At 55.6% G+C, this 14824-nt stretch overlaps 1 protein-coding gene across 5 annotated transcripts in view; it reads left to right on the top strand.

Annotated features, from left to right (window-relative positions):
* NFKB1 (nuclear factor kappa B subunit 1) overlaps positions 1-14824 on the top strand; it is an 86935-nt gene that overhangs the window by 62073 nt on the left and 10038 nt on the right. For all 5 annotated transcript variants that reach the window (XM_054694611.1, XM_037509630.2, XM_037509629.2 and 2 more), the window contains exons 7-12: positions 5858-6021; positions 7317-7475; positions 8649-8753; positions 10426-10517; positions 12095-12233; positions 13970-14110. In XM_054694611.1, the coding sequence (XP_054550586.1) occupies positions 5858-6021; positions 7317-7475; positions 8649-8753; positions 10426-10517; positions 12095-12233; positions 13970-14110 (800 nt within the window). The remainder of the gene's footprint in view (positions 1-5857; positions 6022-7316; positions 7476-8648; positions 8754-10425; positions 10518-12094; positions 12234-13969; positions 14111-14824) is intronic.

The following is a 14824-nucleotide window of genomic DNA, read 5'->3' as shown; positions in this document are numbered from 1 at the left end:
GTGAGTGAGCAGGGTCCCGAGTTCTGTGAGCCGGCCCAGCAAACCCAGCGGCCTGAGGAGGTGTCCTGGGGACCCGGCGCCCCTGGAGTAGAAGGTGGTGTTAGCACTGACATCAGCTGTAGACCCCGGTACTGGGTCCTGGCAGAATGGGGTGGACTGGCTGGCACCTGAGCTGGTGTGTTGGGAGGAGGTCCCCTCCCGTCCACGCTGCACTTGAAGGCGGAACCGTCAGCAGGGCTAGGGTCGCTCTGTGCGTGCTCTCAGGTGCGGGCACACTACAGGGCTGCAGTGAGGCTGCGTGCCCAGGGGACGACCGTCTGGGACAGGGGCCGCCGCGTGTTTCCCAAGTGGGGGTTCGAGTTGGCGCTCTGTCATGGTAACGCTTATGAACATTTTTTTTCTTGTGGCATGTGCTAATAATAACGTTCTACTTTTGACATTGTATTATAGATGTTTTCAAATGTACACAAAAATAGAACCATGTGATGAGCTCGCCCTGTGAGCCTCGCCCCGCAGCCATCGCTGCGGGACCCACCTGGCAGTCACGGATGTCCCATGTAGTTCTGGCGTCGTGAGAGCGCGGTATGGTTGGACTCCTTTAAGATCAAGTGAGATGGTTTTATAATTCACGTTTATGTGGTAAATAGTCCATGTGCATGCTAAGAAAAAGAAATGCTGACCGCGGTCCAGCTGAATGGGGCTCTGTGATTGCTGGTGGCGTCGGGCTTAGACGCTGGGTCAGTCGCGCTTCCGTCCTGAGTGTCTGCACATGCGCTGTCGGGCATGAGAGAGGGGTGTCGAGGCCTCCCTCTCTCCTCATGCTAAGAGATTTTGCTTCTTACATCGTGAAGTTCTTTTATTAGGTGCTTTCATTAAGTTCTTTAATTATGAACATTTGGGATTTGTGTGTCCTCATCGTGAAATGTTCCTCCATCTCTGGTGATATTCTCCGCTCCAGTCTGCCTCAGCCGAGCTCATACAGCTGCTTCCGTTCCTTTTGACTGCTGCTAGCTGGAGCTCGTTTCCAGCTCACCTGTACCCTCTGTGTCCTCCTACTCAAAGTCTGCCCACAGCACGTTCAGTCTGGCACCGCCTCTTACTCGGGGTGTGGAGACCATTTATTTTTCCAGTGATGACCGATGTGGCTGTGGCCGGGGCCAGTGGCATGGCGAAGGGTGGAGTTACGGTGATCTGAACACGGGACTTGCAGAGGCTGGCTTTGCCGGGTGCGCACATAACCCGCTGTCCTGCGCTTTGTTTTCTGCTCGCCCGCCTCTTCCCCGCCTCCCCTTCTCCTCCTCTTCTGCCTCTGGATGGAGGGTTTGTGTACGTAGCTTTCTTGCTCCTTTTCAGTTTGTACATCTTTGCCTTTTTAGCTGTTGCTTCAGAGTTTATCCCACGATACATGTTTTCTTGTTGCTTTAAATACTCGATTATCTTTTAAAGACACCTGTAAACAAGGAAAGCAGCCTTTCATGTGTGCAGTGCTGCTTGGTTCTTCTCCCGGGTCAAGAGTCCTGTCTGCTGTCTTTGTCTTCTGCCTAAATCCTCCCTCTTGCATCACCGCCCCGCTGCTGGTCCACTCCAGCTGTTGGGTGTCTTGAAACTCTGCTTTTGACAGTGAGGCATTGTGGGGTAACAGTGTTCTCGGGTGTGTTCTCTCACAACGCTGGCCCTGGGCCCGCAGGCCGCCTCCTTCCACCCAGAGCCGCCTGTTGCCTTTGGCTTTGCTCCTCTGCACACAGTGGGTAGGTTTTTCTTGGTCTGCTTTTCAGCAGTCTTCAGCAATTTGAGTTTGGTGAGCCTTAGTGCGACTTTCTATGTATCTCTTGTGCTTTGGGGCTCGCTGCGAGCTTGGCTCTCTGGGTTTGTAGGTATCATCAACTTTGTAACTTTTCATCCCTTATTTTATGCTTTGTGGAAACTGAGGCACACAGTGCTGGGCAGATGCCTGTCATGGTCTCTGCCAAGGAGGTGGCTGGTGCACGCCGAGTCCTGCTGTGCTGCAGGGGAGCGAGGCCTGTAGATCCCGCAGGTGGAGGCATTGTTTCTCCTGTGCCGCCCAGACGCTTATCAGGACCCCTGTGTCAGCCTCCATTCTGCACCCTCCAGAAGCTTCTGCTCTCTGAGTGTATTTCCTTCTCTGTCTGTTCGCATCTCTTTTTTCCGTCACTGTGCGGATAACAGTAAAGTCCTCCAGACGCGCCGCCTTTAACAGATCCGCACCCCCCGCACCCCCCAGGCCGTGCCCCCTACTCCATCCGCCGGTGCCGTCTCTAGGAAACGTCGGGCCTGGGCCTACCTTGGGGTCCTGCACCTGTTTCTTCTGCCTCAGAGGTGGCTCCCCCACATCTTCCCTCCTCCCTTCCAGCTGCTCGGGTCGCATCCGCTAGCGAGGGCCATCTCGCCTTCTCCCTGTTTTAAATGTCAGGCCTCCCTAGTGCTGTTCCTACTCTATTTTTTGGCTAACACTTTGTAAACTACACTGTGAAATTTGCTTCTGTCTTTGTTTCTTCTCTCTCGTTGCGCCAGCACACGGCTCCGAGAAGGTAGCGGTGCCTTCACTGCTAGCGCAGGCTCCAAGCATGCCCCGGGACCAGCCAGGACCCGGCTGAGCGCTTGGGGTAGGCGTGCCTCGGTGTGGTGCTTTCCTTTGCTTTCCAGTGCTGAGGACATTTCTTTGTTTCATGCTCCAGTATTTATATTTGCATCCCTGAAAACCCGTCCAGTTGCTGTAGTTAGCTTATTCTGTTGTACTCTATGTACATATAATCTTCGTGAGAGAAGAGCTCCTCCAGCTTCACTCCAGCTATCCTTCAGGTCTGAGCACAGGTAAACTAGATGGCATTCCTCTGATAATAATTCCAAACTTCTCGCGAACCCAGCGGAGGTGGGATGGTTCCAGGCAGACTTTAAATTCTATCTGGAAACCCAAGGATGCGCTAAAAGAAAAAAATATTTTCCAAATTTAGTGGATCCTCTTATTCATTAAAAGAATCAGTCGTATATTTGCAGTAAAAATGATTATGCCGCTGACACAGAAAGCCGCTCACCCAGCCTCTGCATCCTCTCCATTCCCTGCGCCTGCCGTGCCCGCTCGGCCCCGCGCCCTCTGAGCAGTCTGCGCGGGCGGCACCGCCCGGGGCGTTACTCAGCCCGGCGAACGTTCCTTGCTCTCTCCGACTCTTGTCGTTTTTCCGCCGTTGGTGTCGTTCCTGTCGGTTCCGACTTACCTGCCATTTGATGACCTCTGCGGTGGTGTGTTTAGACGCTCTCCCGCCCTCTGGGGCAGCTGCAGAGGGTTTTGCTCTGTGGACCCGGGGTCCACCCATGTAGGCCGCAGTCTCGTTGACAGCATGAGTTTGAATGCAGAATGTACCTCTTTGCCCCTTTTATATTTTGATGTCACATTTTTCATTTTTGTTCTGTGTATCCTTTGACTAATTATTGTAATACTTAATTTTACTGTTTTTGTCATTTATTTTGCCTCCTAGCTTTGTAAGAATTAATCCTATGTCTAGTCACTATATTTGCCCTCACCAGTGAGATTTCTTCTTTCACATGTTTTCTCTGCTCCTCACTGGTGTTTTTCCTTTTCAGTCTAAGCCCTGTTAGCATCCTTCTAAGGTTGGTGTAGCGGTGTTGAAGTCAGTCCTTGACTTCTGCTTGTCTAGACGCTGTTTCTCTGCGGTTCTGAGTGGCGCCTGTGTGTCTCAGAGTATTCTTGGTTGGAAGTTTGTTCCTTCCAGCATTTTCAGTACCTTGTGCCGCTCCCTTCTGGCCTGCACAGTGTCTGCTGGAATACCTGCTTGTAGTCTTGGGGGACACGGAAAGTTCTACTGTACGTAACAAGTGTCTTTCTCTCACTGCCTTTAAGAATCTTCATCTGTAACTTTCCTTTACCATCGCAATTACAAGTCTGTGTCGTCTCTTCAGGCTTCTCTCGTTTGGATTCCTCTGCTTCCTGGATGTTTTGTTTCCTGCCTCAGATGAGGGAAGTTTATAACTATTGTTTCTTCCAATAGGTTTTCTCCCCTTTATCTCGCTGTCATTCTGGAACCTCTGTAGGATGGCGTTCATTCCGCTTGATGTGTTGCAGAGTGCCCTGAGGCGTCCCATGAGGCTGCTGTTTGTATGAGGCCGCTGCTGTGTCCTCTGGCCTGCTGATCGGAGCTCTGCTCCATCTCGTCTGCTGCTGACTCCTTCTGGCGGTTGGTTTCTGTCTTAGCTCATCTTCTGCTCTGTGGCTTCCATGTGGTGTTTTCTGTCTTTGTGAGATTCTCGCTTTGTGCGCCCGCCCTCCTCCCAGTTGGTGAAGTGTCTTTATGACCGCTGCTTTGAGCACTGTCAGCAGATTACTTATCTCTGTTTCATTAAAGTGCTTTTCTGTGGTCTTATCTTGTTCTTGTTTGGAACATATTCCTGCCTTCTCATTTTGCTTGACTCTGTTGTTTTTATATGTTAGTTAAAACAGCTGCCTCCCTCTCGAAGGAGTGGCCCGTGTGGGAGATGAACCTCATCTTTCAGCCTTGCTCTTGGTTGCCTCCAGAACCTTGGTGACTGTCTGAAGAGGCTGACTTACTGTCAACAGCCGCCCGTGGTTGAGCGTGTGCCAGTAGTGGTCAGTGACCCAAAGGGATGGATCTCTTCAACACCTGCTTTCAATCTGTTTGAAAGCCTGACCCTAAACTGTGCTGCTAGACACAGCCCATGGGGCTACATTCACAGGCCCTGCGGGCCTCCAACCAAGAGCCCTGGAAGTGTCCTCTTGCGGAAGTGGGGGCTCGGATGGTGTGTGCGCTCCTGTCTGGGGGGGCGGGGCCTGTGACTGTGGCAGGCCCAGTGGGGAGGGGCACAAGATGGCGTTTCCCCATCTGCCTTCTTGCAGAGTCCTCTGTAAACTCCAGTTTCGTGGTACACTGGAAGCTCTCAGATAAGCAAATGGCTTTCCTCACAGAGAAGCTGGGGAGAGGGAGTGCCTCTGGCCGTGCAGTGCCCTGGGAGGTGGGCTGGCGTCACAGTCCAGGGTTCCCTAGAGCAAGGGCCAGGAGATCCCGGGGCCTCCCTGGTGCGGCCTGCCTGGGGAGGCTTTAGCTTCAGCAGTCAGTGCCCAGCTCGGCACCTGCCCACGCTTGCCTGTCCACGTCAGCAGGGACCCCACTTCTGCACCTGTACCTTCACTGGAGGGCCGGTGTCGCTCCACAGCCACCGGGATGAGCCGGCAGGTCTCCTGACACGCAGCCCCTGCTTTCGAGCCGCCCCCACGCGGCCCAGGGCGAGCCTCATGCCGCCGGTGCAGCACATCTCTTCGTCCCGCTCAGCCCCTGGTTGCTCTGCACGTAAACCGCATCGTTTCGGGCCTCCCAGTTGCGGGTCACTGAGGGGTTCTCAGGAGAACGCATCCCCTCCTCCCTTACGTGCCTCGATGTGCCCCTTTGCCCCGTGCAGGCGGTTCGCGCAGCCGATGGTCCGTCCCGTCTGAGGGGGCCCTCCGCGTAGCTTCGTGTCTCGGAGTGTCCTGGGAGAGAGGCATCCGGTCCCACCCCTGCCGCCCCTCTCCTGCCCATTCCGGCCACACTTCAGACGCGTCCAGTGGCGCTGCTTGCTGAGGGGCGTGCGCCCCCTGCTCTGTCCCCAGTTCAGCGCAGGCTCCTTGGGCACAGCCCAGCCTGCCCGTGTGTTGCTATTTAGTCTTTATTACTCCATGTGCCGCGCCCACTTCGCGCCCTGCGGAGATGTCAGCGATGGCCAGCGCAGCTGAGGGCCTGTGCTGCTTCCAGCCCCCTCCCTCGGGTGAGCAGCCCCGGGGCTCCGGCAGGCGTTGCCTGACTTGCGGGTGGATGCCGTTCTTCTCCAGCTTTGCCAACCTGGGCATCCTGCATGTGACAAAGAAGAAGGTCTTTGAGACCCTGGAAGCCCGGATGACAGACGCGTGTGTGAGAGGCTACAACGCTGGGGTTCTGGTGCACCCTGACCTGGCCTACCTGCAAGCTGAAGGCGGAGGTGACCGGCAGCTCACAGGTCAGTGCTCCTCCTGGAGCTCAGCTTCCATTTCCTCGTGCCCTAGCCCCGCCCCAACCCTGCTGCACCCCTGTGTGCGTCATCCTGCCCCCACCCGCCCTGTCCCCTCTGGAGTGGCTTCTGCTCCTCCGGGGCCTGGCACGCAAAGCCTCCGTCTAGTCCGTCCCAGCCCACCCTAAGCCCCTTGTCCATCACTGCGGGGACACAGGGTAGCGTCCTCACCAACCCCACAACCCCCACCGTGCCCGTCCTGCAGTGCTGCCCCTTTCCCTGCCGACTCCAGTCAGAGGACACTATCCGTGAGCCCCGCAGGGGCTCTGCCAGGGCTCTCTGGGTGCCTCGGTCGCTTTGTGAATGACTCTCCCATGAAAACACCTTCCGGTTCTCACTGTGCCTCATACTTCTTTTCTTCCAGTCCCAATCCTTGTCCCATTACACGTGCCGGTTCTGCTTGTTACTTTGTCCTTCAGTGTGACCCCCTCAGCGCCTCATACCCGGGTACCCCAGAACAAGCCGTCACCTCGCAGTAGCGCACCCCCTCTGCCATGGGGGCTCAGGCTCCAGTCCTGCTCTCAGGCACCCTCCTTGCCCCACCTGTGGCGCTGCCTCCGCCCCTCTCCACGTCCGGCCCACAGCCACCCTGTGTCCAGGTGGATCTCCCCGAGCCTGACCCCGCCACTGTTGGAGTCTCCCCGCCGCCCTCCATAGCTAGACCCCCCACACCTGCAGCTCTGCCGCCCGCTGCCCCATCACGTCTTCACCGTGTCTCCTTCTTGCTCACCCTGGGAAGCCCTAACTTGCTCTCTTCAAGTTCACGTGCTCCCAGTCCCTCTGGTTCAGATCAGAGGTCCCTTCTGCTCCAAGGCCTTGGGATTCTCCCTTCTGAAATTACACCGCTTCACCCAGTAGCTCCTCTGTGGGAAACATGCCCATCGGCATGAAAGCTCCTCTAGGGGAAGGAGCCAAATGCTCGGTGCCCAGGAGTGGTCCTGAGGGCGGCCCTGGCCTGCTGGGGGGGGCGCAGTGGTTTGGGGGGCATGGTGTGTGCTCAGGGAGCTGCTGGAGTCCCGACCGCTCACGCCTGGTTGGCTGCGCATCCCCCCGCCCCCTCCTCTGTGCCCTCCTCTTCCTGCAGAGAGGTGGGGCAGATAGACACGTGGGGGAGGGCTGTTCCGACATGCAGAGATGAGGAAAACCTGCTGCAGTGTCAGGAGTCCTTGTTCCTCCCGGGGTCTCCCACGGAAATGCCCGCACCTGCCCCAGCCCCCGGCCTGAAGGGCTGTGCTGTGTCCTAGATCGGGAGAAGGAGACCATCCGCCAGGCGGCCCTGCAGCAGACCAAGGAGATGGACCTGAGCGTGGTGCGGCTCATGTTCACAGCCTTCCTCCCCGACAGCACGGGCAGCTTCACGCGGCGCCTGGAGCCGGTGGTGTCCGACCCCATCTACGACAGCAGTGAGTGTCCGCCGGCCTGTCTGGACGGCCCAGCCGCCGGGCCCCGACGTACACCTAGCCGCCCGCTCTCACCTCCAGAAGGGGGGCTCAGGTCCAGCCGAAAAGCTGGTGTCTGGGCACAAAGTGGAACTTGCCGAGGGGCTCAGTTGTGCTGCCGTGTCCTCCACGGGGCGTTGCAGCCCTGGACGGGCGACGGGAACCCATTATTACTCGTGGTTCCTTGCCGTGAGGGTGTTTTGCTGCCCTGGGTCTGAGGCCGCATCCAGGAAGCATGGCTGCTGTTCTCAGCCACTCGCCCGGTGCTGATCTGGGGAGATAGGTGCCCCGAACGGAGGAGCAGCAGAGCCAGTATGCGGCCCCCGAATTCGGTTTGTCGATAGTTCCTGGGAACGTTTTTCTTTAGTTCTAGCCAACTCCAGCGTCCACCCCGCACGCTGCTCGTGGGCGTGTGTGCAAGAGCTTGTCCCCCAGGCCAGCTTACTCAGGGCCCTGGCTAGAAAGGCTATAGAATTTGGCATAGACAGAAAACTCCCTGCTCAAGACAACAACTGGCTGATTTCTCTAAAGGGAAGTGGAAAACGTATCAAACGATAGACAGCGGCTCCACACAGCATGTAGAGATGCAGCTGCTGGAGGAAACAAGACGGAAGCTGCATGCTCTTGCCACGTTAAACTTTTTGCCCCCTAACCACATAGAAGCCTAATTTAGTTTGCGGAAAGGAAATGCATCAGCTCCTTTCTTTTCTTTTCTGTAGAATAAAAATTAACAGTTTAAGAAAATTGTGGATTTTTCTAAAGTGTCTAGGGCTCTTGTGGAGGCAGCAATGTCATGGTAATGAGTTTGAGGTAAGAGTCCTAACCTGGCTGGATTCCACAAATCCACCAGCGTTGGTGCTTCCTGCACAGCAGGCCCACTTTGGTTTCTGGGGTCACCCACTGAGTGTAAGAGGGAGAAGCAATCACTGCCCTTCCCACCCTCCCGTTGTGGGTGGGGTGTGGCCTGGCCAGGGAGCGCTCTGAGGATGTGCGGCCTGTGCTTGGCTTGGCCCTTGTGAGCGCCGTGGGCAGGGCGGATCGCTGTGGCTATAGGTGGGGGTGCTGAGGGCAGGGCCCTGCTCCAGGGCCTGGGGTGCTGAGGACAAACCGTGACGTCTGTTCTTCTCCTGTGGACAGAAGCCCCCAACGCGTCCAACTTGAAAATCGTAAGGATGGACAGGACAGCGGGCTGCGTCACTGGAGGGGAGGAGATTTACCTCCTCTGCGACAAGGTTCAGAAAGGTAACCTGCGCTCGCTCTCAAGATAGGCCCACACGGTGTCTGTGATCTCTCAAGGCTATGGGCCCAGTCACGTCCCCATTCCACCATAAAAACCCAAAAAATTTGCACATCTCGCCTCTTCTAGATTATCTGTTACTTTTTTAAACTCTTTTCTTTTTTTTTTTTTGAAACTTCAACAGACGTGAAGAGGTGATCACTTACATCAGTCACATTTCAGTGTATTTTATACTTTAAACTTTGGTGTCTGGATTCAGTTACATACAGTGTAAGAGCCACCAATTAGCAAAAAGTAAGATTATTATTTTCTGAAACTGCACTCATTTTAAAAATACGATACAATGTGTAGATAATGAATATTATCACTACTAACAATGAGCATTTCAAAGTCAGCAGATACCTGACTCAATGCAGCCCCTCCGTGCAAAAACTAGAGTTTAAAAACAGGAACATTCTTAACTTAGGCTAAGTGCTCTGAGTTAAGTCAGAAAAAATGAGATAAGATTTTAAGGTAGAGGTGTATCTCTTTATCCACAAAGAGTTTAGGCCTTCTCTGCATGTCTTTATATCAGCCCCCTCCAGAACCTGACTCCTAGGTGCATCCTTTGCGTAAACGCAGTTTGAGTATTTGTCAGTGTGGGTCTGAATGGCTTTCATGCCATAGGGATGGCTCAGTAAGAGAAGTCTGTCCCTGGCTCGGAGAATGTGAGTAATTAGATCAGCTCAGTATTCAGTCTTATCTGAAGACAAGGGAGTGAACCAGGACATGCTCTTTTATCAGGTCCCAGTATTCCATAGATCTCATTTGAACAGAAATGCAAACTTCATCTTTGGAAGACCCTAGTGCCGTCCTTCCTATGAGACTGACGCGAGCCCAAGGGGATGCCAGCCTCAGTTACATCGCCCCTCCCCTGCGGAAAGGGGACGCCATGGCCAAAGTAGTGCAGTACATGTAGGCATTCCACTTTAACCCAAAGACTTGATCTTCACCGTGTCTCCAGCAGCGTCTCAAGATGGGTTAGGAAAGCAGCACAGCTGAGAGTGTAAGAGCCTGAGGGTAAAACTCCACAGCACGAAGCTGTACTGTGTTCACATCCTTGCTTTTCTATTAGCTGTTCAACCTTGGATAAGCTCCCTGGCCTCTCTGGATTCAGTTTCTTTTCTGTAAAATGAGGCTCTCAGTAGACACCATCTCAGAGTTGTTGTGAGGATTAAAGAGTATGTATGTAGAGAGCGCGAGAGAGAGACAGACAGACAGACACAGCTGCAGAGCACTCAGAACAGTGTCTGCCTGTGGAGTAAAGTATTATGATGCAGATCTAAGTGGTGAAGCCACCAACGTTGGGGATTCTACTAGTACTCACTGTCCATGTTTTTCAGGAGTGCTTTGGCTCAGAAATGGGGACACGGGAGGGTCAAACATTCATTGAAAGAAAATTCAAATAAAGAAATCTAGTCTCTTGTCATTGAAAGTGAAACTTGGGGTTCATTTTTGTGACTGATAAAAACCAATGACTTGTGAGAGTTTTAAGTGATTCACAAGTCATTTTCCTATTACATTCTCAGCGGCATAGTAGGTAGGTAGTAGACGGGATCTGGAGCCAGTTTTACTTTCAGTGTGTTCCTTAATAATTGCCCCACATGGAAGGCCTGGCCTGACTGTGACCATTTACAGATGACATCCAGATTCGATTTTATGAAGAGGAGGAAAATGGCGGAGTCTGGGAAGGATTTGGAGATTTCTCCCCGACCGATGTTCACAGGCAGGTAAGTGGGTGGTGACGTGGCGTGTCCTGCTGGCTGAAGCTGAAGTTTTAGTTTCCATATTTGGAAAAGGAGACTCTGTAAATATTTAAGTCGCCTAACTATTTTTTAAGACTCTCACAGGCCTTCCAGAAAAGTTCCCTACTAATGGATCCACTCGAGCAGAAATTGCCTGTGAGACCTGTCATTGGGGTTCTGATTACCTGGCCCATAACGTGGTGGCCCCTAGATCCTTTAGTGGAAATGCTTCAAGTGTTTGTCCTGGCATGTGTGGGCCACCATATCAAAACCACACAGACTAGGTAGATGAAAAGGCAGGAATGTGAAGTAAATAGCAGGCGTGTCTTCTCACAGTTGTGGAGGCTCGAAGTCCAGTCAAAGTCCAAGGACCGATCTTCTGACCAGAGCAACAGCCCTGGCCTGGTATGCCTCACCCTCGTGAGCTCCTTACACTTGATTTCTGTAAAGATCTCGCCTCCAAATACACTCACATGGGGGTAGGGCTTCAATACAGGGATCGGGGCACACAGCTGGGCCAAGCAGTGTTCTGCTCGGTCAGCTATGGTGAGAACTGTTAAGAAGTGATGACAATGAAAAGTGGAGGAAGCAGGAGTCTCCTCCTGGAGGCTGGTGTCTGCATGGCTAGGGGATGAAAATGCTGGACTCCAGGCCTACTCTAAGGGAGGACTAATATTTTTGGGGGGAAAAAAAAAAGGAAATGATCTAATTATCCATCAGTTATTGGGCATGAATCAGCGGGTTTCTTAGTTCTGGAACCTCACGCGGTCACCATGCAGAAAGAGCGGTCAGTGAACAGCCACAGAAAGGTCGTGCAGACACATTAGTCTTTAAAAATGCAGATATACAACTGTGTTCTGTGTTCATGTCTGCATACAAAGAAACGCTACAAGCATGCATAAGAAACTAATGATTCTCTGGCTGATCTCTGGGGACCCGCTCATAGTAGGGATTTCGTGAACCGGGGGTGGAGAGAGGCAGTGGAATGTTCCCTTTATGCCACAGTATGCCTTTCTGTGCTTTGTAGTCTTAATCCCAGTGAATATATCACATAGCCAAAGAATAAAGCTGAAAAGGGAAGTCATCCACAGTTCTAGCACCCCGGAAATTAACAAGGGAGCCGCCTTAGGGGTCTGCTGCCTCGTGGGCCCTCCTCACCCAGCAGTGCAGGCAGCTGCCCTGCTTTGGTGCCTCTTGGAGCATAATGTGCCCCCCAGTGGGCTGAGGGAGCCCCACGATCCTCACCTCTCCACAACCGGGTTTTCTGACACCCTCTAAGTGACCTTGGAAACTTCTGAGGCTGACTTGGAAGGATGGAGGTGTGTGTGCATTGCGTTTCACTCATGTAAGTTTGTAATATTTTGAAGTATTAGACAAGTGAAATCATCCTTGCAGTCCCCTGGCTTGGGCTCGCGCTGCGACGTCACGAAGGCAGCTGGGCACAAGTCCACAGCTCCGAGGCCCCGTGCAGTGCGCTGTGCCCAACCCGGGTGCGGCCGCCGAGGGGCGGCTCACTGGGGCGACGGCCGTCCTGCCCCACGCCTGGGTCTTTGTGTTCGCAGTTCGCCATTGTCTTCAAGACTCCAAAGTACAAGGACATCAACATCACCAAGCCGGCCTCTGTGTTCGTCCAGCTGCGGAGAAAATCTGACCTGGAAACCAGCGAGCCGAAGCCTTTTCTCTACTACCCGGAAATCAAAGGTGACACGGCTTAGCCCGGGAGCTGGTCCCAGTAACGCGCCCCACAGCAGCTCCCAGAACCCGGCCCCGGGGCCCTTGCTTCTTGTTTTTAGAGAAGAAACAAGTGATGTCCTACTTAGGGCCATGGGATTAAGTCTGATCTTTTAAAGTAACGTTACTTCCTGCAAGCTGGTGGGAGATGGAGACACTCGAGAATTGCTCTGTGATGTGAGCATCCTTGTTACTGACTGGGGCCCAGGCGCTGAGGTCAGCGGGGAGTCGGCCGGGCTGTGGAAACGACAGGGCGCTTCTTCCCCACGAGGCGCACCTGCAGGGGTCATGGATGCCTCCTCCGGGTAGTTAGAGTGAGAAGGGTGGCCTGACACGTTCCAGCAGCTCTCAGCGGCCACGCGCCTTGGGCTACAGGCTTCGAGGTGGGCTGCTGGAGCCCCGCAAGGGAGGCGCGTGTCTCCACCCGGGGGTGGCGGGCAGGGAGCTCGGGGGGTGCGTGGGAAGGAGCGGCTAGGCCTGTGTCGTAGGGTGACGCCGTGGGTGGCTCGTGCAGACACGGGGAGGCATCTGGCTGCAGTGAGTCAGAAAAGCAGTGAGAGCCCAGGTGAGACATGGTGAGGGTAGCAGAGGACTCAGGGCCAGAAGCGGAGAAGGTGGGTTCAGACACGGGGCTGGTTGGGGTGGAGACGTATTCGGGGTCGGAGAGGGGCTAGGCAGCCCCGTCGGGAGGGTTGGGATGTGACTGAGTGACGCAGGGACCAAGACTGCATTTCCTTGCTGAAGCACGTGGGCGGCAGGCTCTGTCTTCGTTTCTCCTCTTCCTGAAGTCCTCCTGGCATGGGATAGTTGGTACTTTTAAGTGGACTTTTAAAAATTCAGTTTCACAGCGAACTTCAGCCAGTGAACACCACTGCTGTGTAAGTCAGAAGGGGTGTCCAGCAGGCCCCGCAGCCTCCCTGCGCAGGGAGAGTGGCAGGCGGACCCGACTCCGGAGATGTGGCAGCCGCCCGCGCCCCCTGTGCGCTGCGTGGCAGGTTTCCGCAAGACCTGTTGCCTAGTCACTTTCCCGGGGGCAGTGAGGGCTAGTTAGGGGGCCCTGCGTGCAGAAGTGTCATCAGCGCTCCAAGACCTCCGCGAGAGGAAGTGGTCGGAGCTTCTGCGCCCAAGACCTGCCCTGGGGACGCGGGCTCCGGTCAGCGCTGACCCGGGCCGGCCGGCCTCTTTCCGGCACGCCTGGACGGTCCTGTCAACGCTGCGTTAAGCGCCCTCGCGCCCCGCTTTCCCCGCTTCGCCTTTCAATGGCAGCTGGATGGCCTTGAGGTCATCGGGCACGCGGCCTTGCCTGCAGCCCTGAGGGACGGGAGCTCCGAGAGCTGGAAGCAGGTGCAGACCTTCCTGTGCGCGAACACTGACCTGACTGGCGCTGGCCGGTCAGGACTAGGGCGCGTGGGGATGGCGCTGTTGGGGAGACCACGGCAGCTGTCTAGACACTCGAGATTCCTCCAGCCCAGAGGGGAGGAGGAGATCAGAGCAAGAGCCACAGAAAGAGGAAACAAGATGGCAGCCGCAGGCCCAGGGAGCGGATGACCTGGGTCCCCTCCAGGCTGTGCCCGGGGTGCTTCCCGGGCTGGCGTCCCTTCCTCCCTGCCCTCCGCTCTGCGTTTCCCTAAGTGTGTCAGGAACGGCGTCGGGCGCGGGCCTGCCTGGAGCGGGGGCGCCACCGACGCTCGCCTGTCTCTCCACAGACAAGGAGGAGGTGCAGCGCAAGCGGCAGAAGCTCATGCCCAACTTCTCCGACAGCTTCGGTGGTGGCGCAGGCCCCGGCCCCGGGGGTGGGGGCATGTTCGGCAGCAGCAGCAGCAGCGGGGCCGGGGGCACGGGCCCAGGTAGGCTCTCGGGGCGTCCAGACCTTTTCGTCACAGGGTGGTTCTCTCCTGAGGTTGTGGGGCGTCTGCGTGGAGGGCTGGGACAGTTCTCGGGGTGAAATGTTGAGTCAGTAGTCTCCAGTGTCACCTCTGCAAAGAGGCAGGTTCCATCCACACCACCCTCGTCGCAGCGGGTGGGGGCTCCGAGCCCCGCCCTCAGAGAGACCCCTTGCTCCTGCCTCCGCGCATGGCACTGGGATCAGCTGCCGTCTCCCCTTGGCCCGCCCAGGGCCCTCTGGGTGGCTTCCCGTCCACCTGCTTGGATTGGGTGCTTGTCAGCACGTCATGGTGACGTGCAGGCCGTGGTGCAGCTTCTGCCTCACAGGAACAGCGTCGCTTCAGTGTGACAGACTTCACGCGCCGTGGTTCCTAAATGCCAGCTTAACCCCTTACTTCCTTGGGTGCCTCCCCCCGTGACACAGACGACGTGTGGACGTGGTTTCCTGTAGTCTATATAAAGCGCCACCTGAGCCCGCCAGCCATGGTGTTGTCGTAACTTGGACTCCTCACAGACAGACCGCGGTGTAGAGAACGTGCCGTCTGCCCGGCTGCTCCCGCGTCCCCACACTCAGTCGGAGACCCCAGCGCGGTCTGAGCTCCCCCAGCCGGCGGGGCGTCCTGGGCGCCCCTCCTCTCCCCTGCAAGGTGGCGGCTCTGTCCCCTCCTCAGCATTGT

The sequence above is a fragment of the Talpa occidentalis genome, unplaced genomic scaffold (assembly GCF_014898055.3).
Source record: "Talpa occidentalis isolate TD23 unplaced genomic scaffold, MPIMG_talOcc4v2.1 talOcc4.13, whole genome shotgun sequence".
In the NCBI taxonomy this organism is placed as follows: domain Eukaryota; kingdom Metazoa; phylum Chordata; class Mammalia; order Eulipotyphla; family Talpidae; genus Talpa; species Talpa occidentalis.
This window is presented reverse-complemented; position numbering and strand designations above follow the sequence as displayed.